At 39.0% G+C, this 15,307-nt stretch overlaps 1 protein-coding gene across 1 annotated transcript in view; it reads left to right on the top strand.

The window, feature by feature from the left end:
- The window catches only part of NAALADL2 (N-acetylated alpha-linked acidic dipeptidase like 2), a 980,368-nt gene that overhangs the window by 602,448 nt on the left and 362,613 nt on the right, over positions 1–15,307 (top strand). Inside the window, exon 9 of the mRNA XM_069726727.1 lies at positions 5,567–5,698. Within this exon, the coding sequence (XP_069582828.1) occupies positions 5,567–5,698 (132 nt within the window). The remainder of the gene's footprint in view (positions 1–5,566; positions 5,699–15,307) is intronic.

Here is a 15,307-nt window from a genome sequence, read left to right as displayed (position 1 = left end):
TAGTATATTGCCCAGTCATGCAGTATATTGCCCAATCACGTAGTATATTGCCCAGCCACATAGTATATTGCCCAGTTATGTAGTATATTGCCCAGTCACGTAGTATATTGCCCAGCCACGTACTATATTGCCCAGTAACATAGTATATTGCCCAGTAACATAGTATATAGCCAAGTGATGTAGTATATTGCCCAGCCACGTACTATATTGCCCAGTCACGTAGTATATTGCCTAGAGACATAGTATATTGCCCAGTCACGTAGTATATTTCCCAGCCACATAGTATATTGCCCAGTCGCATAGTATATTGCCCAGTCACGTAGTATATTGCCCAGCCACGTAGTATATTGCCCAGTCACATAGTATATTGCCCAGTGACGTAGTATATTGCACAATCACGTACTATATTGCCAAGTCATGTAGTATATTGCCCAGCCATGTAGTATATTGCCCAGCCACATAGTGTATTGCCCAGTCATTTACTATATTGCCCAGTGACATAATATATTGACCAGCCATGTAGTATACTGCCCAGTCACATAGTATATTGCCCAGTCACGTAGTATATTGCCCAGCCAGCCACATAGTATATTGCCCAGTCACGTAGTATGTTGCCCAGTCACATAGTATATTGCCCAGTAACATAGTATATTGCCCAGCCACGTAGTATATTGCCCAGTCACGTAGTATATTGCACAGCCCACGTAGTATATTGCACAGCCCACGTAGTATACAGCAATGCGGGCATCATATCCCTGTTAAAAAAAGAATTAAAATAAAAAATAGTTATATACTCACCTTCCGGAGCCCCCAGATACAAGCGAAGCGGTTACCGATGCTCCTTGCGTGCTCCAGTCTCAAGAGTGCATTGCGGTCTCGCAAGATGATGATGTAGCGGTCTCGCAAGACCGCTACATCATCATCTCGCTAGATCGCAGCATGGACCAGTTACCGGAGTGTCACGAGCGGGAAAGGCCTGTTGTGGATCCGAGGGGCCGACGGACGGTGAGTATATAACAATTTTTTATTTTTTTATTATTTTTAACATTAGATCATTTTACTATTGATGCCGCATAGGCAGCATCAATAATAAAACATTGGTCACACAGGGTTAATAGCAGTGTTAACTAAGTGCGTTACACCGCGGCATAGGGCGGTCGGTTAATGCTGCCATTAACCTTGTGTGAGCGCTGACTGGAGGGGAGTATGGAGCGGGCACTGACTGCAGGGAGGAAGGAGCGGCCATGTTGCCGCCGGACTGTGCCCATCACTGATTGGTCGTGGCTGTTTTGCCACGACCAATCAGTGACTTGGATTTCCATGACAGACAGAGGCCGAGACCAATGAATATCCGTGACAGACAGGACAGACAGACAGAAAGACGGAAGTGACCCTTAGACAATTATATAGTAGATTAGTGATGAGCAAATATACTCGTTACTCGGGATTTCTCGAGCACGCTCGGGGTTCCTCTGAGTATTTTTTAGTGCTCGGAGATTTAGTTTTTCTTGCCGCAGCTGAATGATTTACATCTGTTAGCTAGTATAACTACATGTGGGGATTCCCAAGCAACCAGGCAACCCCCACATGTATTTATGCTGGCTAACAGATGTAAATCATTCAGCTGCGGGAAGAAAAACTAAATCTCCGAGCACTAAGAAATACTCAGCGGAACCCCGAGCGTGCTCTAGAAATCTCGAGTAACGAGTATATTGGCTCATCACTAATATATATACAGTGGGGCAAAAAAGTATTTAGTCAGTCAGCAATAGTGCAAGTTCCACCACTTAAAAAGATGAGAGGCGTCTGTAATTTACATCATAGGTAGACCTCAACTATGGGAGACAAACTGAGAAAAAAAAAATCCAGAAAATCACATTGTCTGTTTTTTTAACATTTTATTTGCATATTATGGTGGAAAATAAGTATTTGGTCAGAAACAAAATTTCATCTCAATACTTTGTAATATATCCTTTGTTGGCAATGACAGAGGTCAAACGTTTTCTGTAAGTCTTCACAAGGTTGCCACACACTGTTGTTGGTATGTTGGCCCATTCCTCCATGCAGATCTCCTCTAGAGCAGTGATGTTTTTGGCTTTTCGCTTGGCAACACGGACTTTCAACTCCCTCCAAAGGTTTTCTATAGGGTTGAGATCTGGAGACTGGCTAGGCCACTCCAGGACCTTGAAATGATTCTTACGAAGCCACTCCTTCGTTGCCCTGGCGGTGTGCTTTGGATCATTGTCATGTTGAAAGACCCAGCCACGTTTCATCTTCAATGCCCTTGCTGATGGAAGGAGGTTTGCACTCAAAATCTCATGATACATGGCCCCATTCATTCTTTCATGTACCCGGATCAGTCGTCCTGGCCCCTTTGCAGAGAAACAGCCCCAAAGCATGATGTTTCCACCACCATGCTTTACAGTAGGTATGGTGTTTGATGGATGCAACTCAGTATTCTTTTTCCTCCAAACACGACAAGTTGTGTTTCTACCAAACAGTTCCAGTTTGGTTTCATCAGACCATAGGACATTCTCCCAAAACTCCTCTGGATCATCCAAATGCTCTCTGGCAAACTTCAGTCGGGCCCGGACATGTACTGGCTTAAGCAGTGGGACACGTCTGGCACTGCAGGATCTGAGTCCATGGTGGCGTAGTGTGTTACTTATGGTAGGCCTTGTTACATTGGTCCTAGCTCTCTGCAGTTCATTCACTAGGTCCCCCCGCGTGGTTCTGGGATTTTTGCTCACCGTTCTTGTGATCATTCTGACCCCACGGGGTGGGATTTTGCGTGGAGCCCCAGATCGAGGGAGATTATCAGTGGTCTTGTATGTCTTCCATTTTCTAATTATTGCTCCCACTGTTGATTTCTTCACTCCAAGCTGGTTGGCTATTGCAGATTCAGTCTTCCCAGCCTGGTGCAGGGCTACAATTTTGTTTCTGGTGTCCTTTGACAGCTCTTTGGTCTTCACCATAGTGGAGTTTGGAGTCAGACTGTTTGAGGGTGTGCACAGGTGTCTTTTTATACTGATAACAAGTTTAAACAGGTGCCATTACTACAGGTAATGAGTGGAGGAAAGAGGAGACTCTTAAAGAAGAAGTTACAGGTCTGTGAGAGCCAGAAATCTTGATTGTTTGTTTCTGACCAAATACTTATTTTCTACCATAATATGCAAAACAAATGATAAAAAAACAGACAATGTGATTTTCTGGATTTTTTTTTCTCAGTTTGTCTCCCATAGTTGAGGTCTACCTATGATGTAAATTACAGACGCCTCTCATCTTTTTAAGTGGTGGAACTTGCACTATTGCTGACTGACTAAATACTTTTTTGCCCCACTGTATATCTACTATATAATTGTCTAAGGGTCACTTGCGTCTTTCTATCTGTCCTTCTTTTTGTCACGGATATTCATTGGTCGTGGCCTCTGTCTGTAAAGGAAATCCAAGTCGCTGATTGGTCACATCAAAACAGCCATGGCCAATCAGTGACGGGCAGAAAACGGCCGCTCCTTACTCCCCGTAGTCACTGCCCAGTGCCTACATACTCCCGTCCAGCCACCGCTAACACAGGGTTAATGCCGGCGGTAACGGACCGCTTTATGCTGTGGGTAACACACTCTGTTACCGCCGCTATTAACCCTGTGTGTCCCCAACTTTTTACTATTGATGCTGCCTATGTGGCATCAATAGTAAAAAATCTAATGTTAGCAATAATAAAAAAAAAAAAAACCTGCTATACTCACCCTCCGTAGTCCGCCGAGCCACTCGCACCTGCCGCCATCTTCCGTTCCCAGCGATGCATTGTGAAATTACCCAGAAGACTTAGCGGTCTCGTCAGCCGCGCGTCCATCGCCACAGCGCCGTTGGATCCCAGGGGTGAGTATGTAACTATTTTTTATTTTAATTATTTTTTTTTAACAGGGATATGTGCCCACACTGCTAAATACTGCGTGGGCTACATGGCTGCTATATACTACGTGGGCAGTACTATATACTACATAGCTGCTATATACTATGTGGGCAGTACTAAATAATACATGGCTGCTATAAAATACGTGGACAGTACTACATGCTACATGGCTACTATATACTACGTGGGCAGTACTATATACTACATGGCTGCTATATACTACGTGGGCAGTACTATATACTGCATGGCTGCTATATGCTACGTGGGCAGTACTATATACTACATGGCTGCTACATACTATGTGGGCAGTACTATATACTACATGGCTGCTATATACTATGTGGGCAGTACTATATACTACATGGCTGCTATATACTACGTGTCTGTGCTGTATACTACGTGGCTCTGTGCTGTATACTATGTCACTGTGCAATATACTATGTGGCTGGGCAATATACTACGTGGCTGTGCAATATACTTCGTCACTGGGCAATATACTACATGGCTGGGCAATATACTATGTCACTGGGCAATATACTACGTGACTAGGCAATATACTACGTGGCTGGGCAATATAGTACGTGGCTGGGCAATATAGTACGTGACTTGGCAATATAGTACGTGACTTGGCAATATACTACGTGGCTGGGCATTATACTACACGGCTGGGCAATATACTACGTGGACATGCATATTTTAGAATACCCGATGCATTAGAATCGGGCCACCATCTAGTATATATATATATATATATATATATATATATATATATATATATATATATATATATATATATATATATATACATATATATATATATATATATATATATATATATATATATTTAATATATATATATATATATATATATATATATATATATTTAATATATATATATATATATATATATATATATATATAATCAGTCAATTCAAAGCAAATGTTTCAATGAGGTCAATTCCTTTTATCATCCACTGGGAAATGTCTTCAAACTGAACACATAAAGGCACTTCCACTTTATAGAGGTAAGTGTGGCTGGATATGAAATTAACTGTTCTGTTATTTTTTTTTCTATTGGAAATGCCTTATTGAATTTTAACTCCCTTTGTTTAAAAAAGAAAGGATAAGGAAAAAATGTTGTAATTTTCACTGTAGAAGAATTTTCACATTTTTTAAGCGAAATGTAATTGTAATGCACTACCTCTACTACACTATAATATTTCCATGCAAATTGTTTCATTGTTGTACCAAGAGATTAGTATGGTCAAATCAAATGATTCATCTAGCTGATTCCCTAGTTAGCCCTTTTTGAAAAACTGAATTTATAGATGCTATTACAATGACAATGTGAATGTGGATTTCTAGTAAGGAACAGAATGCATTAGCAATGACTACGCTTGATGTGTTCCGTGTGTCAAGAACATATTTTAAAATCCTTTCAGCTGGCTGAGCATTGTAATAGTTTGGCACTCCATGCTTTTAAGTAAATGCTTAGTGGATGCGTTGACTTTGTTACAGGTAAATGTGAATTATATTCTCTTCACAACCCTTCAAAAGCAAATGGGTGTGTTTTAAAATAGCTGTGAACACCTAGATCGTGGTCAAACACCACTTTTTTCTGAAGCAAATTAAATTATGTTATTATTTTTATAGGAACTTCAGAGAATCCTTGCTGGAAATGCAGTTGCATATATTGGTTTGCAGAATCCAGTTTGTGGCAATAGCAGCCTTCATTCACTTTCTTCTCCATCTCTACAGCAATTGGCTACTGAACTAACAAAAAAGGTAAAAATAAATAAAGAAGAAAAGTAAATTTTAATGCAATAAATTATAGGATGTCTTCATTTAGTAGAAGCTTTTGTTCACAATTAATTTGCAATCTTACCGTGGTGCTCTGATTACAGTCTACATAGAGTGTTCTCCCCTCCTCCACCTGCCTCCTCACAGATTGCAATTGCCACCTCTTCATGCTATCCTCACCAGAATGCTACTCCCATTTTATCACGGCCACTTCCCCAAAGTAATTTTTCATTATATATATATATATATATATATATATATTCTATGACCACACATCATTTAATATTAATTATCTAGACGTCTATTTTCAGTAGGCCAGAAAAAATAGGCTATTGTCTGAATGGTGACTATAGAAATTATGTATTTTTCTTTGGTTTGTCAGGAAACAGACTGTTGTCATATATATCATAGACTATTATTTGAATATTAACGCTTGAATTGTTTGCTGCAGCTTATTGTCTGCTATCTTTGGAGGACAGGGACAAAGGGTTATTGTACAATAGATGTTTGCTAATACGTTGATTACCTATTGTACAAGTCCAGCTAGTTTGCTGACCTGCAAAACAGAGAAGGGCAAACTATGTAGATTAACCAAATACTCAAACAATGAGAGTTAAACTCATCTCTTCTCTCCCCTTACCTGTGGATGATGATCTGAACCACAGATGTTGGTATGAAAGAGATTTATAGTCTTCTGCAAAGAAAAAGGAGAATATTTACAAACCCACAGCCATGGACACATTACAGAATAGTTGCCACAGCCATAAACACTGTACAGGACACCATGGCTCCATCAAGAAGGACATATATTTGAAATTCTACAGTATGCAGCCCTAGCTAGAGGAATCCAGATTTGCTTCTTTGACAATCACTGATCTCATGGATACGTTTGGTGAAGGCAGGTTGGTATCCCCCGGTCATTTGATGCCCTTAGATACATTTGAAAAAGCCAAGTTGTGACCATTCGGTTACCTGACCACCTGCATCAATGGACTGCCAGCTTCCCAAACTTGTCCTTACCCCTTCTCTGTAAGTGCAAGCCAAAACCGGGGTGCAACTGGTGGGGCTAGTCGGCCCCGGAAACCTCAAAGTTAAAGCTTCTTCAATCCCGGCAAGTCAGCGGAATGGTGGCACTCTGTAATTTTGCACCATCTTGGGTATTTTAATAATAATAATAATCTTTATTTTTATATAGCGCTAACATATTCCGCAGCGCTTTACATTTAGCACACATTATCATCACTGTCCCCGATGGGGCTCGCAATCTACATTCCCTCTCAGTATGTCTTTGGAATGTGGGAGGAAACCCGAGTGTCTGGAGGAAACCCATGCAAACATAGAGAGAACATACAAACTCTTTGCAGATGTTGCTGGGACTGTTCTATATGCTACTGTCTGTTAGGTTGTTCATTAAAGTATTGCCACTCTATTTTACCCTCACCCTGTGTTGTCTGAGTGGTATTATGCCCACGCGAAAGGGTAACGGACATTTAGTGGCATGAGCCCTGGTTCATGTAGTCTCGGGCCAGGGGTCAAGAAAACCAACTGAACCTCCATTCCTCCACATATACATGCAGATACGCAGCAGCAGTCAGTCAAGGAGGAAGACGATGACTGGGGCCTCTTTGCTCATAGATTCAGTAACTCATGAGTGAAGTAGAGCAGTATATAGTGCAAATGATCAAATGAGCCTAGATTTAAGTCCTGTAGGTGGACAAATTAGTAAAATAATAAAAAAAGTTTTAAAAAATATAAAAAACATATACAAGCTAATTCATTTGTTCCTCATTCAAACACAAATACATTTTTAGGAAATCACAAATATATTTGGTAATATTTGCATATCAAAGTTCAATCTATCAAAATATTTAGTTACTTAAATCTTATGCTAAGCAGCCAAAAAAATTTGAAACACCAATATTTTCTTTTTTTTTGTTTCCACACTTCCTGCAAAAAAATAAAAAGCAAAAAAAATGATGTACTGTATGTGTACAAAAGTGGTATGTGCTCAGTGGTATAGCTCAGTGGATAAAGAAACAAGCCATCGATCAGTTCCATCGACAGAAAAAAGTTATTAAAAGAATTGGCTGAGAAAATATTAACAGCAACAACATTTATTACAAAATTTTTATTTTTTTACCTCTAAAATATTAAAATAATAAACCCACCTTATAAGTATAGTGTCACAAAAATCATACACTGTTGTAGAATCATATAGTCAGGTTATTTTTACAGCACAATGAATTCTGTGAAAAAAAAAAGTTCGGAATTGCTTTTTTTTCCCCTCATTTCACTTTTGGTACAGTACATGCTTAAATTATTATTGCCATACAAAACTAAAACTTTTCCTGCAAAAAAACCTTCAAATAACTATTTGACAGAAAAATAAAATTAATGTATAGCTATTGAAAGAAGAAAAATAAAAAACAAAAAGACAAAAGTAAAAAACAGGCAAGTCATGAAGTCATTTAAATAAAGTTGTATTGAGCATAGCTCACCAAGTAACAGCTTGTTTAGGCAATGTAAATTGCACACACCTCTGATATATATGATGTTTGGACTGAACAAATTTCCTATTGTGTCAGAAAACTTTTGTTGATAAATATGTATCAATATTTTAATAAAATGTAAGTGCTATAAACAGGTAAGAAACTAGATTAATTTCCAGATAGAGCAGTACGCTTTGTTTCAGCTGTTTTCATGTGACTACAATCTGTTTATATATTAACACAAAATCCCATAACTTTAGATGTAAACCTGTCATTTCATAAGGCAATAAATAGTGGTGGATTTGTAGCTACAAGAAATTAAATAACTGTCTGTCAAAATGTGTCCAGAATGGGAGCTCACAGCATACTATTATTCAATGAACGCGATAAAAAGACAGTATGTTGTAAGCTTCAAGGACTACTGTTTGGTGGCTAAAGGCAGCTAGAAAGGTATTTTTAATAACTACTGGAGGCCTTTATCCAGACTGGTGTTACATATGCCAATCCTGACTAACAAAAACGGAAGATAACAAACACATCACAGGTCGAGCATACAATAAAAGTATACCGTGTTATCAAACAAAAACCTGAAATTTCTATATAAAATTAAAAATACTTAACCCCTTAATCCCATATGACATACTATCGAGGTGACTTAGGATTTAATCACCAGTGATGGGATAGTACATCATATGCAATCGGCCGCGCTCCCCCCTATCGCAGCTGATATCCGGCACTATGTGCCAGGAGCGGTCACGGACCGCTCCTGGCACATTAACCTCCGAAACACTGCGATCAAACATGATCACAGCATTCTGGGTCATAGGAATAGTATATCATCCATATGTCTCGTCAAACTCAATCTGACAGGTGCCCCGCCCCTATCAAAGTGTATCAAAGTGTGTAACCCCGCCCCGCCTCCTGTAAGCCAGCTGTCCCCTTTTGATATAGTTTGATATTGTTTGATATTATCCCCAGTATTTGTTTTATATTAGATTTTGATAATCTCCTATTAGATGGGCCAGTTATATAATTATATCCTATTAGATGGACCGGTTATATAATTATATCCTAGTTGTTTGTGAGCTTGGTTCTGTAATATGTATTTTAGAAGCAGTCATCTCTGCTGCGAAATGAACACAAACAACTCTGTAATATGTATTTTAGAAACAGTGCTGACCCCTACACATTTAGAATCAGCGTGTCCAGGGTTGTGTTAGGTGTGATCACGTCCCACCCTGTACAGATAATGTCCATGCAAAGCGCGGTCAGCTAGCCACAATCACCCCCGGTTAACAAATAAAATAGATAGCCACAAGGACAGAGACGTCCCACCCTGTACAGATAATGTCCACGGTATAATTCTCAGTATTATGAAAAAATGACATTCATTGTATGCGTTTTAAAGGGCTTTATTAAATTGATACGAATCTGCAATGTTAGCTAAATCTTAATACAACTGTGCAAAAAGACACATTTTTGTTGAAAAAGATGACGAGTGTTATAACGCTTCTTTAAAGCGGCTATATCAAACTATTTTATAACATACAGCTTATGATTCTTGCTTTTAACTTGTATCTAACTGGTTAATGTTAAAATCGCACACAATAATATTGTTTTACATAGTTACATAGTTATTAAGGTTGAAGGAAGACTATATGTCCATCTAGTTCAACCCATAGCCTAACCTAACATGCCCTAACATGTTGATCCAGAGGAAGGCAAAAAAAACCCATGTGGCAAAGAGTAAGCTCCACATTGGGGAAAAAAATTCCTTCCCGACTCCACATACGGCAATCAGAGTAGTTCCCTGGATCAACGCCCTATCAAGGAATCTAGTGTATATACCCTGTAACATTATACTTTTCCAGAAAGGTATCCAGTCCCCTCTTAAATTTAAGTAATGAATCACTCATTACAACATCATACGGCAGAGAGTTCCATAGTCTCACTGCTCTTACAGTAAAGAATCCGCGTCTGTTATTATGCTTAAACCTTTTTTCCTCCAAACGCAGAGGATGCCCCTTTGTCCCTGTTTCAGGTCTATGATTAAAAAGATCATCAGAAAGGTCTTTGTACTGTCCCCTCATATATTTATACATTAAAATAAGATCACCCCTTAGTCTTCGTTTTTCCAAACTAAATAGCCCCAAGTGTAATAACCTATCTTGGTATTGCAGACCCCCCAGTCCTCTAATAACCTTGGTCGCTCTTCTCTGCACCCGCTCCAGTTCAGCTATGTCTTTCTTAAACACCGGAGACCAGAACTGTGCACAGTATTCTAAGTGTGGTCGAACTAGTGACTTGTATAGAGGTAAAATTATATTCTCCTCATGAGCATCTATGCCTCTTTTAATGCATCCCATTATTTTATTTGCCTTTGTAGCAGCTGCCTGACACTGGCCCCTGAATATGAGTTTGTCATCCACCCAGGTCTTTTTCATTGACGGTTTTGCCCAGAGTTTTAGAATTAAGCACATAATTATACATCTTATTACTTCTACCCAAGTGCATGACCTTACATTTATCCCCATTAAAGCTCATTTGCCATTTATCAGCCCAAGCTTCTAGTTTACATAAATCATCCTGTAATATAAAATTGTCCTCCTCTGTATTGATTACCCTGCAGAGTTTAGTGTCATCTGCAAATATTGAAATTCTACTCTGAATGCCCCCTACAAGGTCATTAATAAATATGTTAAAAAGAAGAGGGCCCAATACTGACCCCTGTGGTACCCCACTGCTAACCGCTACCCAGTCAGAGTGTGCTCCATTAATAACCACCCTTTGTTTCCTATCCCTGAGCCAGCTCTCAACCCACTTGCACATATTTTCCCCTATCCCCATTATTTTCATTTTATGTATCAACCTTTTGTGTGGCACCGTATCAAAAGCTTTTGAAAAGTCCATATACACTACATCCACTGGGTTCCCTTGGTCCAATCCGGAACTTACATCTTCATAGAAACTGATCAAATTAGTCTGACATGAACGGTCCCTAGTAAACCCGTGCTGATACTGGGTCATGAGGTTATTCCTCTTCAGATACTCCAGTATAGCGTCCCTTAGAATGCCCTCCAGGATTTTACCCACAGTAGAGGTTAAGCTTACTGGCCTATAATTTCCGAGTTCAGTTTTTGTTCCCTTTTTGAATATTGGCACCACATTTGCTATACGCCAGTCCTGTGGCACAGACCCTGTTATTATGGAGTCTTTAAAGATTAAAAATAATGGTCTATCAATGACTGTACTTAACTCCTGCAGTACTCGAGGGTGTATCCCATCCGGGCCCGGAGATTTGTCAATTTTAGTGATTTTTAGACGCCGCCGCACTTCCTGCTGGGTTAAGCAGGTGACATTTAATTGGGAATTTTTATCACTAGACATTTTGTCTGCCATGGGATTTTCTTGTGTAAATACTGATGAAAAAAAGTCATTTAGCATATTGGCTTTTTCCTCATCCTCATCCACCATCTCACCCAGACTATTTTTAAGGGGGCCAACACTATCATTTTTTAGTTTCTTACTATTTATGTAGTTAAAGAATATTTTAGGATTATTTTTACTCTCTCTGGCAATGAGTCTCTCTGTCTCAATCTTTGCTGCCTTGATTTGCTTTTTACAGAATTTATTTAATTTTCTGTATTTATTTAATGCCTCCTCACTACCTACTTCCTTTAATTCTCTAAATGCTTTCTTTTTGTCACTTATTGCGCCCCTTACAGCTCTATTTAGCCATATTGGTTTCCTCCTATTTCTAGTATGTTTATTCCCATACGGTATATACTGTGCACAGGTCCTATCCAGGATGCTAATAAACGTCTCCCATTTTCTTTGTGTATTTTTGTGTCTCAGGATATCGTCCCAGTTAATTGCACCAAGATCCTCTCTCATCCGTTGGAAATTTGCCCTCCTGAAGCTTAGTGTCCTTGTAAACCCTCTATTACACATCTTTTTAAAGGATACATGAAAACTTATTATTTTGTGATCGCTATTTCCCAAGTGACCCCCAACCCTTATATTTGATATGCGGTCTGGCCTGTTGGTTAATATTAGGTCTAGCAGTGCCCCCTTTCTTGTTGGGTCCTGAACCAGTTGTGAAAGGTAATTGTCTCTCATAGTTGTCAAAAACCGATTACCTTTGCTGGAACTGCAGGTTTCTGTTACCCAATCTTTTTCAGGGTAGTTGAAGTCCCCCATAATAATGACTTCTCCTTGAGTCGCAGCTTCATCTATTTGCTTTACGAGGATATTCTCCATTGCTTCCATTATTTTTGGAGATTTATAACAAACCCCTATCAGTAATTTATTATTTTTTCCCCCTCCCCTTATCTCCACCCACAGGGATTCTACATTTTCATTAAATTCACCTATATTATCGCGCAGGATGGGTTTTAAGGACGATTTTACATACATACAGTACTTCCTCCCTTGTAAACTCCCTGACTCCAAAGTCACTGAATCACAAGTCACACTTACCGCCGTCCGCACTTACACTCAGGCCACACTCAGCTCGCTCACACTCGCTATGCTGAAGATTTAAAGATTTTTTTTTTTCTCTCCCTTAACAGCAATCAACCTTGCTGTCCAAATGCACTTCCAAAAAGGACTGGAGCCCCAAACAGCTGCCCCTTATAAACCCTTAATTATGAGCCCCCACCCTAAGTTAACCCCTTATAATTATAGCTACTCCCAATTCAGCAACTCACACCAATTCACACAGGTATTTGTTAAAGGCTTTCCAAATACCTCTTCACTGAATCACAAGTCACACTTACCGCCGTCCACACTTACGCTCAGGCCACACTCAGCTCGCTCACACTCGCTATGCTGAAGATTTAAAGATTTTTTTTTTTTTCTCTCTCCCTTAACAGCAATCCACCTTGGACTCTATCAAACTATTTTATAACATACAGCTTATGATTCTTGCTTTTAACGTGTATCTAACTGGTTAATGTTAAAATCACACACAATAAAATTGTTTTGGACTCTATCAAATGACAATGCCAAATTCTGAAAATAGCCATTTTATATTGAATTAATGAGTTTTAAAAGCCTTTATTAAAGCATGTATCAGACACAATACACTATATGTGAATTACAGCACGATATACAATAACATTCAGCAGGGCTGTGTGTAATAAAAATACGATCCTTAATAATTAAAATGCTACCCCAATGCCTGTTACAGGGGGTGCTCAGGGACGCTGAAAAGGCTTCCTGAATCAGTGTCAGCAAAATTTTCCAGTGTGTCCAGATTAGATCTTTTGTAATAAAACCCAATACATGGTGTTTTGAGAACCAGGAGAATTGAAGGCAAAGACAATCTTAGTTATGTTCAGTTCTAGATGCAACAAAGAATATTCCTAACATGATCTGTCAGTTTTTTTTCCAGATGAACACAGACACTTCCTCTTTTGTTCATATGTGCATAGGAATTTATTATTTTTCATTTTCATGCTTTTTTATTATGATTTTTTTTTTTTTTGTAAAATATATACTATGCTATGGGAAAAAAATCACTGCTGGAAATTTTTAATTCATCTAAAAGCTGCCTAGTAGCGGGATTACCCACAACTGTAGACGGTATATTTAGCTCGGCCATAGCCTGCATAAATGAATCCCAACCCGGAGGTAAATTTCTGTGGGACAGACCATGACTCTGCGTTGTACTACATACCAAATCCAGTAAGTTAGACCCTGGTATTACGAATCCTTTGAAAATAAATTCAGCTTTATTATTCCAGGCTGTAACATTTTTATTCTGCAGCAACCTGTTTAGTAAAAATTCAGCATTCTTTTTATATCTTTGGTTTATATGGCTGACAATTTCAGCGATCTCTTGATTATTATCAGAGTCGGTATTTGGCAATTGTTGCTGACCAGGATCAGGAGTGCTAACGAGATTTAAAGTCGTTACTTCTTTTGAGCTGTGCCTCGTATGTACCAAGTAGCATTTCCCACATATTTAGTATCGCCACATTTAATAAAACGAGGCAAAAAACAAAGCTTTATTATCATACCGCCGAACAAAAAGTGGAATAACACGTGATCAAAGAGATGGATTTAAGCAATAATGGTACCGCTGAAAACGTCATCTTGTGCCACAAAAAAAGAGCTGCCATACAGCATCATCAGTGAAAAAATAAAAAAGTTACAGTCCTTAGTATAAAGCAATGCAAAAATAATTATTTTTTCTGTAAACTAGTTTATCGTATAAAAGCGCCAAAACATTAAAGAAAAAAATGAGGCATCGCTATAATCGATCTGACCCGACAAATAAAACTGCATTATCAATTTTACCAAACGTGGAATGGTATAAACGCCCCCTCCCAAAAGAAATTCATGAATAGCTGGTTTTTGGTCATACTGCCTCACCAAAATTAAAGATTAAAAAGCGATCAAAAAATGTCTCATGCCCGAAAATGATACCAATAAAAACGACAACTCGTCCTGCAAAAACCAAGACCTCACTTGACTCTGTGGGCCAAAATATGGAAAAATTATAGCTCTCAAAATGTGGAGATGCAAAAACTATTTTTTGCAATAAACATTGTGTTTTAGTGTGTGACAGCTGCCAATCATAAAAATCTGCTAAATACCCTCTATAAATAGTAAATCAAACCCCCCTTCATCAACCCCATAATTAGTGAAAAATAATAAAATTAAAAAAATGTATTTATTTCCATTTTCCCATTATGGTTATGGCTAGGGTTAGGGCTAGTGTTAGGGTTAGGGCTAGGGTTGGGGCTAGGGTTAGGGCTACAGTTAGGTTTGGGGCTAAAGTTAGGGTTAAGGCTGGAGCTAAAGTTAGGGTTAGGGCTCCAGTTAGGGTTGAGGCTAAATATAGGGTTAGGGTTGGGGCTAAAGTTAGGGTTAGGGTTGGTGCTAAAGTTAGGATTAGGGATGGGGCTAAAGTTAGGGTTAGGGCTACAGTTAGGGTTCGGGCTAAAGTTAGGGTTTGGGTTATATTTACAGTTGGGATTAGGGTTAAGGGTGTGTGTGACAATCTGACTCCACTCTGATGTAATCTGAGCGCAGTCCAATAGTGACCGTGAGGACGGAAGACTGAGACAATCTGACTGCACTCTGATGAAATCTGAGC

The sequence above is a fragment of the Ranitomeya imitator genome, chromosome 5 (assembly GCF_032444005.1).
Source record: "Ranitomeya imitator isolate aRanImi1 chromosome 5, aRanImi1.pri, whole genome shotgun sequence".
NCBI lineage: Eukaryota > Metazoa > Chordata > Amphibia > Anura > Dendrobatidae > Ranitomeya > Ranitomeya imitator.
This window is presented reverse-complemented; position numbering and strand designations above follow the sequence as displayed.